The following is a 21167-nucleotide window of genomic DNA, read 5'->3' on the forward strand; positions in this document are numbered from 1 at the left end:
GGAATGGCTGTGCAGCCTCTCAAGCAGCTTGTTTCTCCTTGTGAGGAGTGGGAAGAAGCTGAGTGGGAAGCCATCTTGCTTGGTGAGGAGAGATCCCTATCCAGGGGGAAGAAGTCTGTCAGTTTGGCTGGAGTGCCAGTTTTTTTAGATCTCCCCTTAAGGTACCGTCACACTAAGCAACTTACCAGCGATCCCAACAACGATAGGGATCGCTGGTAAGTTGCTAGGAGGTTGCTGGTGAGATGTCACACTGCGACGCTCCAGCGATCCCACCAGCAACCTGACCTGGCAGGGATCGCTGGAGCGTCGCTACACAAGTTGCTGGTGAGCTCACCAGCAACCAGTGACAAGCCCCCAGCGCCGCGTGGAAGATGCTGCGCTTGGTAACTAAGGTAAATATCGGGTAACCAACCCGATATTTACCTTGGTTACCACCGCACGGAGCTACACGTGCAGAGAGCAGGGAGCAGCGCACACTGAGCGCTGGCTCCCTGCTCTCCTAGTTACAGCACACATCGGGTTAATTACCCGATGTGTACTGCAGCTAAATGTGCAGAGAGCAGGGAGCAGCGCACAATGCTTAGCGCTGGCTCCTTGCTCTCCTAGTTACAGCACACATCGGGTTAATTAACCCGATGTGTGCTGCAGCTACATGTGCACAGAGCAGGAGCCGGCACTGACAGTGAGAGCGGAGGAGGCTGATAACAAAGGTAAATATTGGGTAACCAAGGACAGGGCTTCTTGGTTACCCGATGTTTACATTGGTTACCAGCCTCCGCAGAAGCCGGCTCCTGCTGCCTGCACATTTAGTTGTTGCTGTCTTGCTGTCACACACAGCGATCTGTGCTTCACAGCGGGACAGCAACAACTAAAAAATGGCCCAGGACATTCAGCAACAACCAACGACCTCACAGCAGGGGCCAGGTTGTTGCTGGATGTCACACACCGCAACATCGCTAGCAACGTCACAAAAGTTGTTCGTTAGCAGCGATGTTGCTAGCGATGTTGCTTAGTGTGACGGGGCCTTTAGGCATAGCTGGGGGCTGGGGTTACTCACACCTCCTGTAGCTGGTAATCCTGTTATCTGTGAGCTGATAAGAGCCGGTTTATCCTGCTGTCAGCACAGAGCTCTCCTTCAAGCAGCCTTCGCCATCAGCGTGCAGGCCACGCCCCGAAACAATCACCCTTAAGGTCCAGTCACACTAAGCAACTTACCAGCGATCCCAACAACGATAGGGATCGCTAGTAAGTTGCTAGGAGGTTGCTGGTGAGATGTCACACTAGCGACGCTCCAGCGATCCCACCAGCAACCTGACCTGGCAGGGATCGCTGGAGCGTCGCTACACGAGTTGCTGGTGAGCTCACCAGCAACCAGTGACAAGCCCCCAGCGCCGCGTGGAAGATGCTGCGCTTGGTAACTAAGGTAAATATCGGGTAACCAACCCGATATTTACCTTGGTTACCAGCGCACGGAGCTACACGTGCAGAGAACAGGGAGCAGCGCACACTGAGCGCTGGCTCCCTGCTCTCCTAGTTACAGCACACATCGGGTTAATTACCCGATGTGTGCTGCAGCTAAATGTGCACAGAGCAGGGAGCAGCGCACAATGCTTAGCGCTGGCTCCCTGCTCTCCTAGTTACAGCACACATCGGGTTAATTAACCCGATGTGTGCTGCAGCTACATGTGCACAGAGCAGGAGCAGGCGCTGGCAGTGAGAGCGGCGGAGGCTGGTAACAAAGGTAAATATCAGGTAACCAAGGACAGGGCTTCTTGGTTACCCGATGTTTACATTGGTTACCAGCCTCCGCAGAAGCCGGCTCCTGCTGCCTGCACATTTAGTTGTTGCTGTCTCTCTGTCACACACAGCGATCTGTGCTTCACAGCGGGACAGCAACAACTAAAAAATGGCCCAGGACATTCAGCAACAACCAACGACCTCACAGCAGGGGCCAGGTTGTTGCTGGATGTCACACACAGCAACATCGCTAGCAACGTCACAAAAGTTGTTCGTTAGCAGCGATGTTGCTAGCGATGTTGCTTAGTGTGACGGGGCCTTTAATCATGATTAAGGGTGATTGTTTCACCTGAAACGCGTAGTGCTGTGCTGGTCATGTCATCCGTTTTCTGCATGCTGAAATAAAGACCATGGCTTTCCTCGCCTAAAGAGCTGGATGTTCCTCCTTTCTTTTATTTGTAGCCGGATAGACCCTGGAGATTCAGAGTCATGAGTGCGAGGTACAGGCGGAGGAAGGCAAAAAGTGTAGTCAGGCAATCCAGGGTCAGAGCAGGCAGCATAGGTTCAATATACATAGCCAGAGTCAGGAGCAGAGAGGACGAGATAAGTGAGTAGGCAAGCTGGGTCAGAAAACAGAAGAGACAATACAGAGAGCACCTTGCAGGAATCAAGACTGGAACAGCACTAGGGCTTAGATCAGGTGAGGAGTGATAGGAGGAGCTGCCTCATAAACACCCCGCTGCTTGCTGATAGGGCAGGGAACTAAAACACCAGCAGGAACTAGCCACCCCTCCCTATAGCCAGGTGGAGCTCACCAGCAGCAGAGTTGTAAAGGCTACAGGAGGCAGCTCAGTGAGACAAACTGAGGCTGGGGAGAGCAGAGCAGTGCCCGCAGCGAGTAGTGCGGCGCTTATCACCTGCGTGACATATACACATTTTTGGGAAAATATTCTGTATCTATCTCTATATCCATTTGCTCACTCATTCCGGTCTATACTGCTCACAGAATCCAATTCCATGTACTCCATGAGAGGTTTCCTTTCATCTTTGTGCCATAATTATAGAATAGTTGAGGTTATACGAGGTTTCTACCCCAACAGCCTATTATGACGTATCATGACCAGAGCTCAGAGAGGACAAACTTACTGGTTTTTAAAACAAACTAGCCCGGGAATGCCTTCAATGACAGCGCTGTTTTGTGGGTTTATCTATATCTATTGGATTTAGACCACATTTACTGATCCCCAGCAGTACAATCCATATGGAAGGAATAAATACAAGGACTCCAATAATACATTTATTTATTCTAAAACTCATTTTAAAAAATACAATTTCGAAAATACATTCCCAAAAATACAATTCCACCACCTTATAAAATGATAGTTGCAATCTGTGGCCGATTAGTGATGAGAATTCTGTTAGTATGTTATTACACAGGCACGATCTAACAGCAGAGCAGAGTATTTCAGCTTATCCAGGCTCGAAATAAGATTACCTTTACTGCTCATTCATATAAAGCTGTTTCAGCCGCAAAAAATTAAAAAAAAACTTTTTCCGAGACCTTTTATCATTATTTAGAATTTACATTCACCCTTAAACCAGGCAGGTCTATGCAACACCACAAGGTTAACATAATGGCGTCATGGGCAAATCTACGATTACCTATTGACCTAATTTTTTACTGTAACGATTTGCAACAAATGTGTTGCAATACTGAGACAAAGAAGAGCAAGTGCTTAATGGGAATCTGTCAGCAGGTTTTTGCTACCTCATCTGAGAGCAACATAATGTTGGCAAAGAGGCCCTGATTTCAATGATGTATCACTTAGATTACTGGCTGCAGCTGTTCTGACACAGTGAAAGAATTTAGATTTTTCATGTAGCAGAGCTCTGAGAGCTGCCCCCGCCCACACCAGGCTATCAGTGTAGCTTTTCAAAGACAGAAGCTGCTAATGACAAAGGGGGGCAGAGTTGAACTACAACTCATGGACTACACCTGCTGAGACCCACTAATGATAAAGATAACAGGCTTAAGCTAACATTGCAGGTAAACAAAAAAGAAATTGAAATAACAGATGCAGGACTGAAGTCTTTGTTTTAACACTTGCAGCATGCTGTCTTCAGGTTACATTGCAGAAATTTGTTGACAGAGTCCCTTAAAAGTCCCACAATAAAAGATAAGCTATACCTTTATTCACCAGCAGGTGGAGCTGTTACATTAACACAAATCTACATACATTTCATTCATTAAATGAGCCCCTATAGAGCATCCCGTAGTGCACGAATAAAAAAGCTAAAGTTCTTCTACTGGAAAAAGTGTAATTTCAACTATGTCCCATTGTACCTATCTCTGCATGAGTGATTGATCAGCTCCAATGATCCCAACAATTATAATGGTTTTTAGGTTGCCTTTATGATATTTACAAATATATTAAGTGTCTGTATTTATTCATTACAATTGGAAACTCATTTTTTTACTTTTGTGTTATTCTTCCCTGCATAGTATATTGGAACCTTTGTGAACTTTCACTTCTCATAAATATGTAATATTTGTAAATGCCTCTGTTCTGAATTTGGCTTTTTTTGCTTTTTGTTCCTACATCTTTCCATTCCCTTTATGTAAAGCTGGTCTTGTTAGCCAAGTGGGCGTGATCCTCATCTCTTCTCATATGCAGTTGACATAAATGTAACATATTTTATTTATACCCGTCATACAAATATCCTACAGCTCCATATATGTAGCTTTATAGCCAAGATATCTCTGTTCTTACGGATTACAAACACCCTATTTCTTCCTAACCTATCTCATGCCCAGGAGCAATAACTAGAGGACAGATAAAAGGGAGTATAGCCGCAGGGACAGATTGCACAAGGTTTGTGTCGCTCAGTGTTTGGCTCAAAACTCGTTGAGTGTCATGGCGCCATATGACGCTGTTCACACTGCAGAACCTGACACTCCACTTTATGCCTCCTTTTGGTGCTTCTGAGTTACACAGACAGGCTCGGGTATCAACTAGCTGTGTTCTCATTAATGATTGGGCATGCAGGAGTTAATCTCTGCTAGCCTGCTGGTTACTTCTTGGATCACATGTTGTGAGAGACCTATCACAGTCACTCCCTGCCTTTCCAAGATAATGGAGCCTGTCTTCCCATGCCAACTATAGCTTTTGCTAAACCGGTCCATGTGCTGTTGTATCCCAGTCCTGCTGGTGATTGGTGAGTTCTCCTGTTGTCTTGTTTCCTTTCTGCTCTTATTTTCCTCCTAACCTCTTTTTGTCTTATACCTATGTGTGTCTGTGTGCAGATTTGGTTTCCCGTTTGGCTATTTCTTTTGGGTTTATCAATCCTGTCCCGGACCTTCCCTGTTGTTTGGGGGAGGGGGTATAACATGTCTATTTCTGTTGGGTTTAATCACTCCTGTCCTGGCCCTTTCTTCCCTGGGGTTGGGGGGAGGGACTATAAAATCAGGGATGGTCAGCAGCAGGGCAAGGAAGGTGGCTCAGACATCCTCACCATCAAAGGTAACTCTGGGATTAGGGATATTTCCCTAACTTAGGGGCAAGTCTAGGAGCCCCTGTCCCCTGCTCGTCACCTACACCCTGATAGTTTGTTTCTAATCTGATACTATAGAGACGCATAGGTTTTTAAAAGAGCTGTATACATAAAACGGTAGGAAATATTTAATCAGGATCATTTGCAAAGGTGCTTAATTTCTTGCATTGAGGAACAGTCTTTAATGTAATTATTGACATAACCTAAAAGCTGAAGTAAAACGTGCTCCATCTGCTGATATAAACACACTATATGTTGGTAGCACATGGATGACGTGTATATATTCTGTTAATTTGGGAGACCTTTACTTACAACCTACCAATACTTTCACATTATCCCAAGAATGACTGTTGTAATGTCCATCTCCATTCATTCCTGACTGATCGCTCCAATTCAGATATACATAATGTTAATGTCCACTTCCTCTACACCCTGCTTTACACTGCAACATAATTCTGGGCCCTTGTGCCACATTAAGTGCCTATATTTACTCTAGGACCTCGCTATCCATTGTATCTGTAGAAAAAATGATGACGAGTAGTCCACACATCGTCCCTCAGATAACGCCGCGGCTCAGTTGGATGACGGTTTCTCACTTTTATTTATAGAGACTTTGAACTTTTCTTTCTCCAGACTCGAGTTTGTACCGTCCGGCTCTGACTCCTTCTCCTGATCTGGCACACAAGTGCAGCCTACCGGGATGGTGATGTAGTCCTCAACATAGACATAGCGGCCACCAGTGCAGGAAGACGTACGCCGGAGGATAACAGTAGGCATGTAGACTGGGGTAGAGCGGAAGGTTAGGTCCTCCTCTCCATAGGGTCCAGTCAAGCAGCCCTTGCAGAGACAATAGGCTTCTGGAATGTACTTGGGGTACCTTGTGGGGTTATACGTTATCCTAGAAGAAAGTAACTAGAGTGAGTCCTGTATATACATTCGGAAATTATTTAATTCCCTTCATACCTGTAATATAACCATTATTTCTTTTAAATACTTTTACACTTCATTGCGTATTTTATTTCCTTAAAATAATTATTAAAAAAAAAATAATAAAAAATATATTTGTAAAATAAAATAATAAATGTGTAAAATAATGACTTCCTGTAGCCACCACTAGAGGGCGCACACAGTTATAAATTAACTCAATGACATACCATTATGCTGTAAGCTCGCATTCTCTCTCTAGTGGTGACTGCAATTAGCTTGCATGCTATCTATATATATAATTGCCTTATTCTGTCTGTCTGTCTGTCTGTCTGTCTTGCTCCAAAATTGTGTCCTTACGGTGACACAAAGCTGATTGGCCGCTGGGCTCGCCATGGCCCCGCCCCCCCGCACGGATTGGCCGCTCGCCCAGGCTGCGCCCCCCCACAGATTGGCCTCTCGCCTCGGCACCCTGCAGGCATTGGCAACTCGGCCACGCCCCGCCCCCTCACGCAATGCACGCTAGCTCTGGCCCCGCCCCCCCACGCATTCCCCAAACCGACATGGTCACGGAGCCACGACTACCAGGTGAGTACTGTACCCCTGGGAGCCCACATCAGCGTACACCGCCAAACCAGCCGACACATACCCTCGCATTGCTGGGGCTGGCCGGCGTATGCTGGTGTGGGCTCCCGTGCGAGCGGGGGACGAGATACGCTGGTAACCATGGTAGCATAGTTACCAGCGCATCAAGGTCCTGCAGCGGCGGAACATACACACACGCACACACGTAACAGCACACACACACACATACACACACACATCAGATCACACTCACTCACACACACCTCACACATCACATCGCATCCACACATCAAGGTCCTGCAGCGGCGGAACATACACACACGCACACACATAACAGCACACACATACACACACACACACATCAGATCACACTCACTCTCAAACCCACACACATCACATCGCATCCACACACTCACAACATCCTGGGATATCGCTTGCTTCTCGGCGGCGATACTGTGCTGTGAGCTTCCAGGACCTGCCGGAGGATCACATGGCCAGAAGCATGTGGTATCTCCGGATGTTGTGAGTATGAGCGCGTATGTGCAATATCGTCAATGTGTGTGTGCGTGAGTGTATGCGATCGGGTGTGTGTGAGTGTATGCGATCGGGGGTGTGTGTGTGTGTGTGTGTGTGTGTGTGTGTGTGTGTGTGTGTGAGTGTATGCGATCGGATCTGTGAGTGTCGGCAGAGGAGCATGGCGTGCTGGAGGAGGCTGGGAGGAGAGAGGCTGATCCTGGGGAAGGCTGGGATGGGAAGGCTGAGAGAAGAGAGGCTGATGCTGGGGGAGGCTGAGGCTGGGGTAGGCTGGGAGGAGAGAGGCTGATGCTGGGGACCGAAAAGGCTGATGCTGGGAGGAGAGAGGCTGAGGCTGGGGTAGGCTGGGAGGAGAGAGGCTGATGCTGAGAGGAGAGAGGCTGATGCTGGGGGAGGCTGAGGCTGGGAGGAGAGAGGCTGATGCTGGGAAGAGAGAGGCTGATGCTGGGAGGAGAGAGGCTGATGCTGGGGGAGGCTGAGGCTGGGGGAGGCTGAGGCTGGGGTAGGCTGGGAGGAGAGAGGCTGATGCTGGGGACAGAAAAGGCTGATGCTGGGAGGAGAGAGGCTGATGCTGGGAGGAGAGAGGCTGATGCTGGGGGAGGCTGAGGCTGGGGTAGGCTGGCAGGAGAGAGGCTGATGCTGGGAGGAGAGAGGCTGATGCTGGGAGGAGAGAGGCTGATGCTGGGGACAGAAAAGGCTGATGCTGGGAGGAGAGAGGCTGATGCTGGGAGGAGAGAGGCTGATGCTGGGGACAGAGAGGCTGATGCTGGGGACAGAGAGGCTGATGCTGGGATGAGAGAGGCTGATGCTGCGGGTAGAGAGGCTGATGCTGGGAGGAGAGAGGCTGATGCTGCGGGCAGAGAGGCTGATGCTGCGGGTAGAGAGGCTGATGCTGGTGCAGCATGGGGGATGGAGCACGATGGGGGTGCGCAGAATGGGGGATGGAGCACGTTTGGGAGTGCGCAGCATGGCGGATGGAGCACGTTTGGGAGTGCGCAGCATGGCGGATGGAGCACATTTGGGAGTGCGCAGCATGGCGGATGGACCACGTTTGGGAGTGCGCAGCATGGTGGATGGAGCACGTTTGGGAGTGCACAGCATGGCGGATGGACCACATTTGGGAGTGCGCAGCATGGGAGATGGAGCACGATGGGAAGTGCACACCTCCCCCCAACACACACACACACACGCGCGCGCACTGCACACCACACCACACACACACACTGGGAACCACAAACAACTGCCCTACACAGACACCCACACACACAGACAACGCTGCACACACACAACACCTAACACACAAACACCGCGGCACACACAAATATACGCACATACCGCACAACACACACATTGCACAAAACATACCTCCCCCCAAAACACACCACACACACACAAACCGCGCAACACACACACAACGCTACAGACACACCGCTCCACAAACAACGCAACACACGCAACACACATACAACACCGCTCTCACCCCCGCCACACCCAGACAACACCCAGAACATGTACAGCGCCCTACGCAAACACTTGGTAACTACACACAACAACATCTATATATATATATATAGATATATATATATATAACAAAAATCATACATGAACTACACAATACGTAAATTCTAGAATACCCGATGCGTAGAATCGGGCCACCTTCTAGTAGTTAATATTAATATATGCCAGAGATTTTAAAAGAGAAACGGAGCTCATTACACATTTATATTAAGAAATGAATTATGGTCTTAAATAGGTAAAAGATTAAAAAATTCCTTCAAGGGGTAAACGAGTAATAGTATATCTTATCACAGTCCAATCATAGAATATGGCTAAAATACTAGACTGGCACCTACATGTACATTCTTGGGGAAGAGTTGTGTAATACTGATATTAAAATTAAGCTTTTGAATCCTGCTACAGATTTAGAGATTTCATGAGTCCAGTGTCTTCAGCCTATGGTCCCCCAGCCTGACTGACAGTCACAGCTTATAATGAGCAGTGTGAGATCTTAGCAGGGAGAGGAGACTCTCAGGAGCTATCTATTAGGCTGTCATGATGACTTTGGGATAGCGGGGAACCGTAGCTCCTAAGCTATCCTTCAAGCTAGCAGACCCTACGCTATCCCTAATCTCAGGGATATTCCTGATGGTAGAGAGGCTTGAGTCTCTCTACCATGGGACAGGAGTATGTTGAAACCACAGATAAAGATAGACAGGGGAAAAACCAAAACACACAGTGCACACACCAAGGTAAAGACAATAAAAGATACAGGAGGAACAACAATAAGCACAACTTTCACCAGAGAGTCTGGGACACCACACCTCACAGACCAACATAGAATAATCTATAGCTGGCATGGGTAGGAGGATTCCACCAGCATAAATAGGAGGGGAGCAGATGTGATAGGTCTCCCCAGAACATGTGGTTAAAGGAGCAAGGAGACTAGCAGAGAGTAACTCTTGCTAGCCTGTCATTGAATCAGCACACAGCAGGTGTTGATCCCAGACACTAGAGAAACCATCGGGCGGAGTGTCAGTATCTGCAATCTGATGAGAGTCCAATACTGCCATGACAGTTGGTGGAGTTCATGCAATACTCTGTGTGACAGGCTGGTAGGTGTTGATTGAGATTAATTTCAAATTGAGCTATATAATCCATTCTGATATTAATTTCTGAAATGAGTACACCAGCCTCATCAGATCTGAGAGACAGATCCACTCTAATGTTGATGGCAGCCACCGTGTCCTGCTTGCTTTGCTTCTTGCCCTTGTGTCTCAGCTCTTGCTGAATGTATTAGCAGAAAGTTACAGAATGACACTATAAATATCAATGGTCGACATTTTAGCCTAGAATATATAATTATATTGGGGGGCAGATGCCCACCAGCATCCTAGACCTGCGTGACTGCAGACAGTTTCCCATCATTATACCGGAGCAGGAGTCATCAGATCTAATGTATTGTATATGGGTACTAGAATGTCCAGTCCAGATGATCTATTAAGTATGGATGGACTTATCCATTTTTACCCCTTAGACAATGCGGATTACCGATATACAGTACTGCAAATTAGATCATAGTTTCATTGTGAACATCAGCGGTAACCAATCATAGCCGTGACGGAACGTATAGAGAATTGCACAATCACCTGTATGCCCATGGGGATATGCTGTGGATATTGACAGGTAGCCGCTGCTTCCCATCCCCCGGGGCCCTACCTCGGGTCCCAGCTGGACAGCTGATGTTCTCCTTTTCCAGTGGTTGAAGCTGCAAGGTGTGGTGATAGGCACTCAGCATACCTGCGGCCAGGTGCCCATACGTCTGCTCCAGCACCTCCTCCTGGCGGTCGGCACAAGCCTTGGTCTTTGGCGGCGGTCGCTTTATTGGTTTAGAGCCATCTGAGCTGACGATCAATAGTCCAAGAAACAACATCAGAGCAGCTTGTGCCAAAGTGACCTGCCAAGGGGCGTGAAAACATGTTAGCGGTTATTTAAAACCATGTATCGCTATAATGAAATAAGTGCAGGAATTTGTTCATGCAGATGCACCTAACAATATTGTCTTTCTGACGTGTCTTGTACCATTACATTGCTTTGTTGTAATTTTACTAAAATCACTATCTTATTACTAGGAAATTATCACTAGTTAACCTGCTGCCATACAGATCTCCATATTCTCTGTATAATTCCATCCCCACCACTGATTAGCCATTTTCTCTGTACACTGCATAGACAGAGAGCTGCCAATCAGTGGTGTGGGTGGGGTTATACAGAGCTCAGCATTCAGAGAACTGCAGATAAAACTATCATTTTTACCAAAATTGCAGCAAGCAGTCCAGTGACACAAAGATGGAATCCGGGTCCATGTCCTTATATTATGCTGCTCTCATATGGGGCAGCAAAATCCTGGTGACAGATTCCTTTTAGCTCTCCCCCCCATTGTTTATGGGACTGCTGGAAATAGCCACATGCTGTAGTCACTTTTCTCCATCAGTCCCATAGATAATGAATGGAGCAGAGGTTGAGCATGTACACCTCCACTCTTTTAAGGCAGAGTCCGGTCTTGGGATGGCTAGAGGACCATAAGCAATCAATGAGTTGTTCTCATTCTATTGATAGGGGATAAACTTTAGATTTATGAGAATACCCCTTTGTATGTTGTGAGATGGGTCTGTTTGTTAAAGAGATCCCACAGATGCTCAACTGGATTGTGAAAGGGGGAATTCATAGGCCCAGTCAAGGCTTTCACCTATTCCTCAATGTATTCCTGAACATTGGAAAATGGGCCAACATTGTGGTTCATCAGACCACCTTCATCCATTGCTCTATGGTCTTGGTATAATGTTCACATGCACATTGAACAAGCATTCGCTGGTGGACAGGGGGTCAACATGGGCCCTCTGCCCAGTTTGTGGTTACACAGCCTCATACTCGTTGACATGCTCTCTATGTCCTTGACACTCCTGTAGGATGGGACAAGTCGGCCTAACCTTCACTCCCCGCACATAAATGAGCCTTGAGTGCCCATCACCATTGGCACCATTTCCATTTTACCAGTTCTCATTCCATGAACAACTTTTGGAAGGTGACAACCAATACATACTGGGAACATCTCACAGGACCTGCTGTTTTGGAGATGCCGGGACGTTTAGCCATCACAATTTGGACCTTGTTAAATTTGTTAGTTGTTACATAAGATTATAGTCATTTGCAGTAGATTTGTTTGCCGAAGTATCTACATCTGTTCAGTTTATCTAAATGAGGCTTGTAGAAATCCATGTCTGGTCGCCAAATATTGATGGCCTTTCCTTAGGTTATAAGTATCAGATCGGTGGGAGTCTGACACCCCAATAACAGCTTCTCCAGAGAAAGAAAAGGTTCCTGGGTGTGTAAGGGTCCTGGGTGACTGACCCGCACTATCTTGTATTAATGATCTACCTAAAGCTCTAGCTGGACTAATACAGTGTTTATTTTATAATTAGGATTATATTGCCATTCTGACATACAAGTGCATCTCAATAAATTAGAATATCCTCAAAAAATTAGTTTATTTCAGTAATTCAATACAAAAAGGGAAACACATATATTATAGAGCATCTTTACACGCAGTGATCTATTTCTATTGTTTATTTCTGGTAATGTTCATGATTATGGCTTACAGACAATGAAAACTCAAAAGTAATTATCTCTGAAAATTAGAATAATTACCACAAAACACCTGCAAAGACTTCTTGAGCGTTTAAAATGGTCCCTTAGTCTGGTTCAGTAGCCTACACAATCATGGGGAAGACTGCTGACTTGACAGATGTCCAGAAGCAGTCATTGACACTCTCCACAAGGAGGGTAAGCAACAAAAGGTAATTGCTAAAGAAGCTGGCTGTTCACAGAATGCTGTATCCAAGCATATTAATGGAAAGCTGAGTGGAAGGAAAAAGTGTGGTAGAAAAAGGTGCACAAGCAACCGGGATAACCGTAGCCTTGATAGGATTGTTAAGAAAAGGACATTAAAAAATTTGGGGAGATTCACAAGAAGTGGACTGCTGCTGGAGTCAGTGCTTGAAGAGTCACCACACACAGACGTATGCAGGACATGGGCTACAACTGTCGCATTCCTTGTGTCAGGCCTCTCGTAACCAATAGACAACGCCAGAAGCGTCTTACCTGGGCCAAGGAGAATAAGAACTGGACTGTTGCTCAGTAGTCCAAGGTGTTGTTTTCAGAGGAAAGTAAATTTTGCATTTCATTTGGAAATCGCGGTCCCTGAGTCTGGAGGAAGAGTGGAGAGGCCACAATCCAAGCTGCATGAGGTCTAGTGTGAAGTTTCCACAATCCGTGATGGTTTGGGGAGCCATGTCATCTGCTGGTGTAGATCCACTGTGTTTTATCAAGAACAAAGTCAGCGCAGCCGTCTACCAGGAAATTTTAGAGCACTTCATGCTTCCCTCGGCCGACAAGCTTTTTGGAGATGGAAATTTCATTTTCCAGCAGGACTTGGCACCTGTCTACACTGCCAAAAGTACCAATACCTGGTTTACTAACCACAGTATCACTGTGCTTGATTGGCCAGCAAACTCGCCTGACCTAAACCACATAGAGAATCTATGGAGTATTGTCAAGAGGAAGATGAGAGACACCAGACCCAACAATGCAGACAAGCTGAAGGCTGCTATCAAAGCAACCTGGGCTTCCATAACACCTCAGCAGTGCCACAGGCTGATCGCCTCCATGCCATGCCGCATTGATGCAGTAATTCATGCAAGAGGAGCCCTGACCAAGTATTGAGGCATTTACTGTACAGACTTTTCAGTGGGCACCAACATTTCTGAGTGTAAAATCATTTTTCAGTTGGTCTTATATAATATTCTAATTTTCTGAGATAATGACTTTTGAGTTTTCATTGGCTGTAAGCCATAGTCATCAACATTAACAGAAATAAACACATGAAATAGATCCCTCTGTGTGTAATGACTATATAATATATAGGAATAGATCCCTCTGTGTGTAATGACTGTATATAATATATAGGAATAGATCCCTCTGTGTGTAATGACTATATAATATATGAATAGATCCCTCTGTGTGTAATGACTCTATATAATATATAGGAATAGATCCCTCTGTGTGTAATGACTCTATATAATATATAGGAATAGATCCCTCTGTGTGTAATGACTCTATATTATATGTGTTTCCCTTTTTGTATTGAATTACTGAAATAAATTAAGTTTTTGATGATATTCTAATTTATTGAGATGCACTTGTAGGCTTTCAAAGTAAGTACACCAGCCTAACCAGGTCTGAGGTCTGAATGATAATTTGTACAGCTTTGTGTTATGAAATCTGTCATCAGATTGGCTTTGGAAGCCTTTTACTGCATGTGATGAAACCGCCAGAGCAGGACTTGAGACCTCAGGCATACAACGTAGTTTCTACACAACTATGCAAAAGGAAAAAGTAGAAATGAATCTTTCTAGAATATCAAGAACATAAGGAATAATTCTACCTCACTAACATGTAGCCACAACATAACACCTCTAAAATCCCCCAAGAAACCCAGTCATGAATGTTCTGCTCCCCTCTCTTTCTGCGACCAAGTCATCACTAAGTACAAAGCAGCCCACTGTCTTCAGCAGACCCTCCTGTTTCATTAACCTCTGCACTACTGGCTACACAACGAATAGGGGTACAGACTCTGCCCCCTTCTTCCTCTATTCACACACCTCCATCTCCTACTGTGCCCACCCCTCTACTTACCTGGCGCCTTGGCTGCATCATGAAGATTTGAAGCCCAGGTCTGAGATTGCGGATGGATGACCAAAAAGGAGGAGGCAATGTGGTGGGTTTAGGGGGGGGGATAATATGTTCTTCAGCTGGACAGAGAGGAAGGAGGGGGGACCTAATGCAGATGAGGGATATGAGGTTTTCAACAAAATGAGACAGTCTAAGTAGATAGACAGCAAAAGTGGGAGGGAGGCCACCAGATATCCAGTACTGTGTGATCATAAAGGGGGATTGTGGTGGGATGAGGACAAGGAGCACAGGTTGCAGATGATGGGGGCACAGGAGTTGCTATGGGCAAAAAACAGCAGCTGCAATTGGCAGCAGCTGGACCCCGGCAGATCTCCCACCCACTGCTGGCCTCACACTCACTGAATTCGGGCTGGAAAGATGCCCCAGTCAACAGGCAACATAAACACATAGGCGGGAGGCTACTGCGCTGACGGTTAACCCTCTGCTAGAGGACTTGTCGTTTTAGGCAGCCGCCTTCATCAGTGCTCATGGGGTGTAAAATCCGGCACAGAGGGTCTCCAATCCTAAAAGCAATCACTTTACTTTTCAATGTGCACAGAATTCAGCGTCAACAATATAAAAAACAGCAAAATTAAATACATTGCCCAACTAGATTAGAAAACCTATTTTTAAATATCCGATTAGTAAATTTGGAAAGAAGGATCCCCAATTTACAATCCCAATTAACCAGAATAGAGAGCGATGCATCATGTGTAATGCACCATTTGTCCTGTGATGTCACTGAACGGAAACTGAGCACATTCTGTAACGATCGATGACGATCAATGGCGATCGATGATCATCGATGGTGATCAATAATGATCCGTGGGGGTGATCGATGACGATCAATGATGATCGATGATGATCAGTGATGATCGATAATGATCGACGGTGATTGATGACGAATGATGATAATCAATGATGCTCTATCCAGCAAGTCATCCCGTGATGAGCTCATCATCATGGTTCCAATTTTATAGCCCATTTTCATTAATAAGGTTTTCATGTTCCCCAGCCATTATTTTAACACCTTTCCTGTTACATGCTTTTTGACTGAAATTACTTATTTTCTACCATAAAATTCGTCACTAGACATCAAAGACATTCCTGCTCCGTCTTCATAAATGTGGCTTACTATGTATACAACTGTAATACATGCGATTATCTGTATTGTTCACCCAATTACACATAATATTCAATATCTGTAAAGCGCTGCAGAATATGATGGCACTACCGGTATGTATGTGAAATAAACAATTTTAAAAAAGTGGTAGAAGAATCGAAATATACGTGACATTTCCCACATATTCCAAAAAAACCTGCAGTTTCAAAAACTTGTGCTCTATTTTCTTGATTAAAATTCTTCCAATAACAGCATTGCCCAATTTTCAGTAGGAAATGATCCAATGTATTTTGGATATTGCAGCATCCTTAGTAATGATAACAACTAAAAGTAATGGCAGGATGCTGCGACATCCGAAACTCATGGATAATTACTGAATCTTGGGCAATGCTATTATTGGAAGAATTTTAAGGAGTTCTTTTGGATTATTGTACATGTCCCGGCTGGAGCGTCTCTGAGCTCCAAACTGCATCCTCGTGATCGGAACGGTGAGCTGGACTTTTTTCTTTGTAACCTGGCAGTTCCCAAAGCAAAAGATTTTGTCGTTTTTGATGCAGCGTATTTTAGCAGCAATGTCAATTTTTCTTGTGGATACGCTGTGTTTTCTGTGCAGATTTTCCCCATAAGGTCCCGTCACACACAGAGATAAATCTTTGGCAGATCTGTGGTTGCAGTGAAATCATGGACATATTGTTCCATTTGTACACAGCCACAAACCTGGCACTGATTGTCCACAATTTCACTGCAACCACAGATTTGCCGCAGGTGTGGGTGTGTGTGTGTGTGAGTGAGTGAGTGAGTGAGAGAGTGAGTGAGAGAGAGAGTGAGAGAGAGAGAGAGAGAGCCTATAGACTTGAAGATGTGGAAAATCCACAGGTAAAAACCGCACATACTTTTTTAGTGAGTTGCCATGGCGGAAACGCATCAAAAACGCAAGTAATTCGCACCGAAGTATAACAAAGTTTTTACAAAGCCAAATGCTATGAAGAATCACACATAAAGCAGCTTTTTTTTTTTTTTAATGCAGGACACCAAAATGACAAAAACAGCAGCGTCAAAAACATAATAAAAATGCATGATAAAAAACCCCACAAAAAACAATGAAAATACTCAGGCAATCTAAAATTTGGCTATGTGCACACGTGCTGTTTTTCCTTGCGTATTTTAATCAATAAAAATCAGTAAAAAGCATCCCAGCAAAGTCTATGAGAATCGTGACTTGCTGTGCACATGCTGCTTCTTTTTTCTTGCAGATTTTGTTGCTGAAAAAGAAGCAGTATGTCAATTGTTTCTGCCTTTTTTTTCTGCATTTCTATAATTCCCTGCAATGCTTTATAGCTCAGCTTTCTGCTTCACACACCGTGCATACAGGATGGTGTGCAAGGCTCTCTGTAGCTCAGTAACCCATGGTCGACATGGTGACGACCCAAGGTTACTATGGCAGTGATCGGATCTCTGTGATAGCATTACTGGGACCCAATCGTCTGGGAGAGGTAAGTAATATTAGCTGGAGACCCGTTGGCGAACGCGGGGGTACAGCTCCTAAACCCCCGTGATCTTCATGGCTTTAAAAAAAAAGCACCAAAAAAGGCAGAGAAAAACGCAAGCGAAAAAGGAGCAATTGCAATAAACATGCGTGTTTTTTTTAGCTGCTTTTTTCCTGTCAAAACATGATTCTTATGTGCAGAAAAGAAGCACACAAAAAAGCAACGTGTGCACATAGCCTGATAGGTGCAGAAATTCTGCAACATCAAAAACTCACCAAAAGTGGATTGTGGATACATAGCCTAAAGCACCCAATGGTTAGTTGTATACTCTGGGGAAATAAATCAGCAAATGTTCAATTTCTCCACAGCGCCTCCACAGGGTAAGTGAAGTATTTCATTATGCCTATTGAAATGCACTGACATGGGGTCCTCCAGAGAAAGCGGCAACGTTGTAGCCCCTGATTATCCCGGTTACATGGTGGGTGGCCAGCTGCTGTTTTTGCTTTCTAACACATGCAAGGATATTTTTGCCCATAATAAATGTAGATTGTGATCCCTGGTGGTCGCAGTTTATATTCGTGAATGTGATTAGAATTAGGTGTGTAATGTCAGGATTTGGCTGTTTACATAAAATGATCACTTTTTATGTTTAATTTTATTATTATTATGGGAGGGTCCGGTCCACCTTGGAAGGCTATTATATGATATTCTGCCAACTCTTAGTGTTTCCATTGGATTTATAAGCATATGTAAAACATTACTAAGCCGTAAATTGAAAACAGCGCGTGTTAAATTAATCAGAAGTTTTATGACCAAGTCTCAGGCGTGAAAAAGGTAACGTAACCCAATAAATTCCAGCAAGTAACTAATCATTTCCTGCATATAACATTTCACAAAAACATTTATTGTACACGTGGGAACATGTATAAAACTCATCTGAGTCCACTTACAGACAGTGCATCGAATATAGATCATCTCTTGTTGATAGGACATGTGATATCTTACTGATCACAGGAGTTTTCAATGCTAGGACCCCCACAGATTCCAAAAATGGGGATCTGCAAATCCTCATGTGAATGGAGCAGAGGTTGAGAATACTCACCCCCGCTTTTTTTTTTATGGGATTGCTGTTAATGCGGAGCGCCTAAACAATGCATGGGGCGATGGTGCACATACAAGACCTGTGCAGATCTGTTCTTGGGAGCTGTGGACGTCTTAGCAGTTAGCACTCAACCACAAACCACCTGTGATCAATAAACAGTCCCCTAATCTACTAGTTACATGCTTGGTACAACACCTTTAAGGGCTCACTCACACTTGCGCTATTTTGACGCAAACGGAATCCGTCACTAATGTAGTACAGTTCATTTATTTACAGTGGAAGCGCGACATCGTGTGGACACAAGCGGGTACTGCATGACACACACACGCGCCATAGTAACGCGCTTCCACTGTAAATAAATGAACTGTACTACATTAGTGACGGATTCCGTTTGCGTCCAAACAACGCAAGTGTGAAACTAGCCCAAGAATCCCAAAGCACACTACACATAATTGAACTGCCCAACGACGCCAGTTCAAAATCCCTAACCATGACCTACAAAGCCATCCACAACCTGTCTCCTCCCTACATCTGTGACCTAGTCTCCTGGTACCTACCTGCACGCAACCTCAGATCCTCACAAGATCTCCTTTTCCACTCCTCTCTTATCTCCTCTTCCCACCATCGTATCCAAGATTTCTCCTGTGCCTCCCCCATACTCTGGAATGCTCTGCCACAACATATCAGACTTTCGCCTACCTTGACAAGCTTCAAAAGGAACCCACCTCTTCCGACAAGCCTACAACCTGCCGTAACCCTGTCTGATATAGCGCTGCACGACCAGCTCTACCCTCACCTACTGTATCCTCACCCATCCCTTGTAGACTGTGAGCCCTCGCGGGCAGGGACCTCTCTCCTCCTGTACCAGTCTGTGCCTTGTATTGTTTATGATTATCGTACTTGTCCCGATTATGTATACCCCTTTCACATGTAAAGCGCCATGGAATAAATGGCATGATAATAACTATATACTGTGTATGTATATGTATGTATATATATATATATATAAATATATATATATATATATATATATATATATATATATATACACACATACATACATACATACATACATACACACACACACACACACACACACACACACACACACACACACACACACACACACACAAACAAACACACTTACCTCGATGTTCAACCTACATGGTCCTGACAATCAGAGCAGTTGAAAGGAATCTTTCACCAGGTTTTTGCCACCTAATCTGAGGGCAGTATAATGTAGGGGCAGAGATCCTGATTTCAGGGATGTGTCACTTACTGAGCTGCTTAGTGCAGTTTTGATAAAATCACTGTTTAATCAGCAGTAGATTATCATTACAGGACTACTTTGAGTGCTGCAGGTAGTCCAGCATAAGCATGATCTCTGCAGCAGAGAAAACATTGATTTTATCAAAATGACAGCAAACAGCTGAGTAAGTGACATCGCTGCAATCAGGGTCTGTCCCTATGTTATGCTGCTCTCAGATGGGGGAGCAAAAACCTGGTGACAGATTCCCTTTAATGATGTTCTGAGTTAGATCTCTTCTGAAGCTGGCTGGGAATGTGTATAAAAAAAGTCACTCAGTTATCTATGCATCTAATTAATCTCTTAAGTTCTGTGGAAAATCAGACTGCACTTGGATTGATGTTACGATGTATTTGGTTACATGAGTAGTTGTTTTTTTTTTACACACACAGAACCACTGTGCATGTAAAATAAAATGTAAAAAAAAAAAAAAAAAAAAAAAAAAAAAAAAAAAAAATCAACCAGCAGACACATACGTAAGGCTTGTGTATTTAATGGATCCAACGTAATTAAAAACATAGAAAACTGTATGAGTTTGTAAAAATTTTTAAATTATTGATACAGTATATAAAAATAAATGTAACACTGACGCCACATACATGTCAAAAATGGGCATACGTCTGATAATGTGGATGAAAAATGGACGATTGTTCATAAGCTCGTGTGAACTTAGCCTTAAAGGAGTTGTCCGACATAAACTCCAAAAAAAAAAAAATTAAGTTAATCTGTGCTGTATTGTCATATAAAACACCCCCTACATTTTTTTGTTTTCTAACTTTTGTTTTTCTTGATTTTTCACTTTATTCTCTGCAGCTCCTTGTTTACATTCAGCACAACCTAACATGACATGTTTGACTGCCAAACCCACAGTCACAGCTGGCACCGCCCCCGGCCTCAGTGTCCAGCCACACCCTCTGCCTGCCCTCTGCACACACATTCCCTCCTGTCAGTATACTGCCCCAGCACCTGTAGATAAATGAATACTATGTAATGAACATTATATATAGCCCCTAATGTGAGTCTATAGGACACACACACACACACACCTAGAGTTATATAATATACATTATCCCACCTTATGCACTCTCTTCTCTCCTACTGCACTGTCTCCTCTGCCCCCCAGCAATCCCCTGTCTCTCACCCCCATGAACTCTCGTCTCTGCCCCCCTGCTGTGTCACCCATGAACTCTCTTCTCTGCCCCCCCACTCTGTCAGTCGTGCACGTTCTTCTCTGCCCCCTCCCCCCCTCCTCGCTCTCTCTTCTCACCCATGCAGCATGCTGTCTCTTCTCCGTGCTGTGATGATTGCAGTGTCCTATACAGAGCTCAGTGCTGTTGTTCACTGGTGTCAGGTGACATCCCTGCTTCTGACTGTATTCAGAAGCAAGGAGCACGGGAGGCTGCATTCATCACAGAGACAGCGCACGGGGGAGGGGGGTCACAGTTACCCGGCACCATACAACATAATGAGCTGAGGACACTGTTGGGAAAACAGCGCTACGGTGTCCTAGACAGAGAGGGCAACCCTGTG

General features: G+C 45.0%; 1 protein-coding gene across 1 annotated transcript; it reads right to left on the bottom strand.

Annotated features, from left to right (window-relative positions):
- Positions 1 to 3021: 3021 nt before the first annotated feature.
- Positions 3022 to 14616, bottom strand: IL17D (interleukin 17D). The gene is made up of 3 exons (XM_075337400.1): positions 14584 to 14616; positions 10479 to 10786; positions 3022 to 6187 (listed from the first exon to the last, which is right to left on the bottom strand). Exons 1-3 carry the CDS (start codon positions 14602 to 14604, stop codon positions 5863 to 5865), a joined length of 654 nt encoding a protein of 217 aa, XP_075193515.1. The 5' UTR covers positions 14605 to 14616; the 3' UTR covers positions 3022 to 5862.
- Between the last annotated feature and the right edge of the window lie 6551 nt (positions 14617 to 21167).

The sequence above is a fragment of the Anomaloglossus baeobatrachus genome, chromosome 2 (genome assembly GCF_048569485.1).
Source record: "Anomaloglossus baeobatrachus isolate aAnoBae1 chromosome 2, aAnoBae1.hap1, whole genome shotgun sequence".
In the NCBI taxonomy this organism is placed as follows: Eukaryota; Metazoa; Chordata; class Amphibia; order Anura; family Aromobatidae; genus Anomaloglossus; species Anomaloglossus baeobatrachus.

What these genes read in the sequence shown, in the direction of transcription:
- IL17D (XM_075337400.1), bottom strand. Translation starts at nt 14,604, where the DNA reads ATGATGCAGCCAAGGCGCCAG. An exon ending in TGATGCAGCCAAGGCGCCAG is followed by an intron (nt 10,787 to 14,583) that starts GTAAGTAGAGGG and finishes GCCCCTTGGCAG; the next exon opens with GTCACTTTGGCACAAGCTGC. An exon ending in ATATCCCCATGGGCATACAG is followed by an intron (nt 6,188 to 10,478) that starts GTGATTGTGCAA and finishes ACTTTCTTCTAG; the next exon opens with GATAACGTATAACCCCACAA.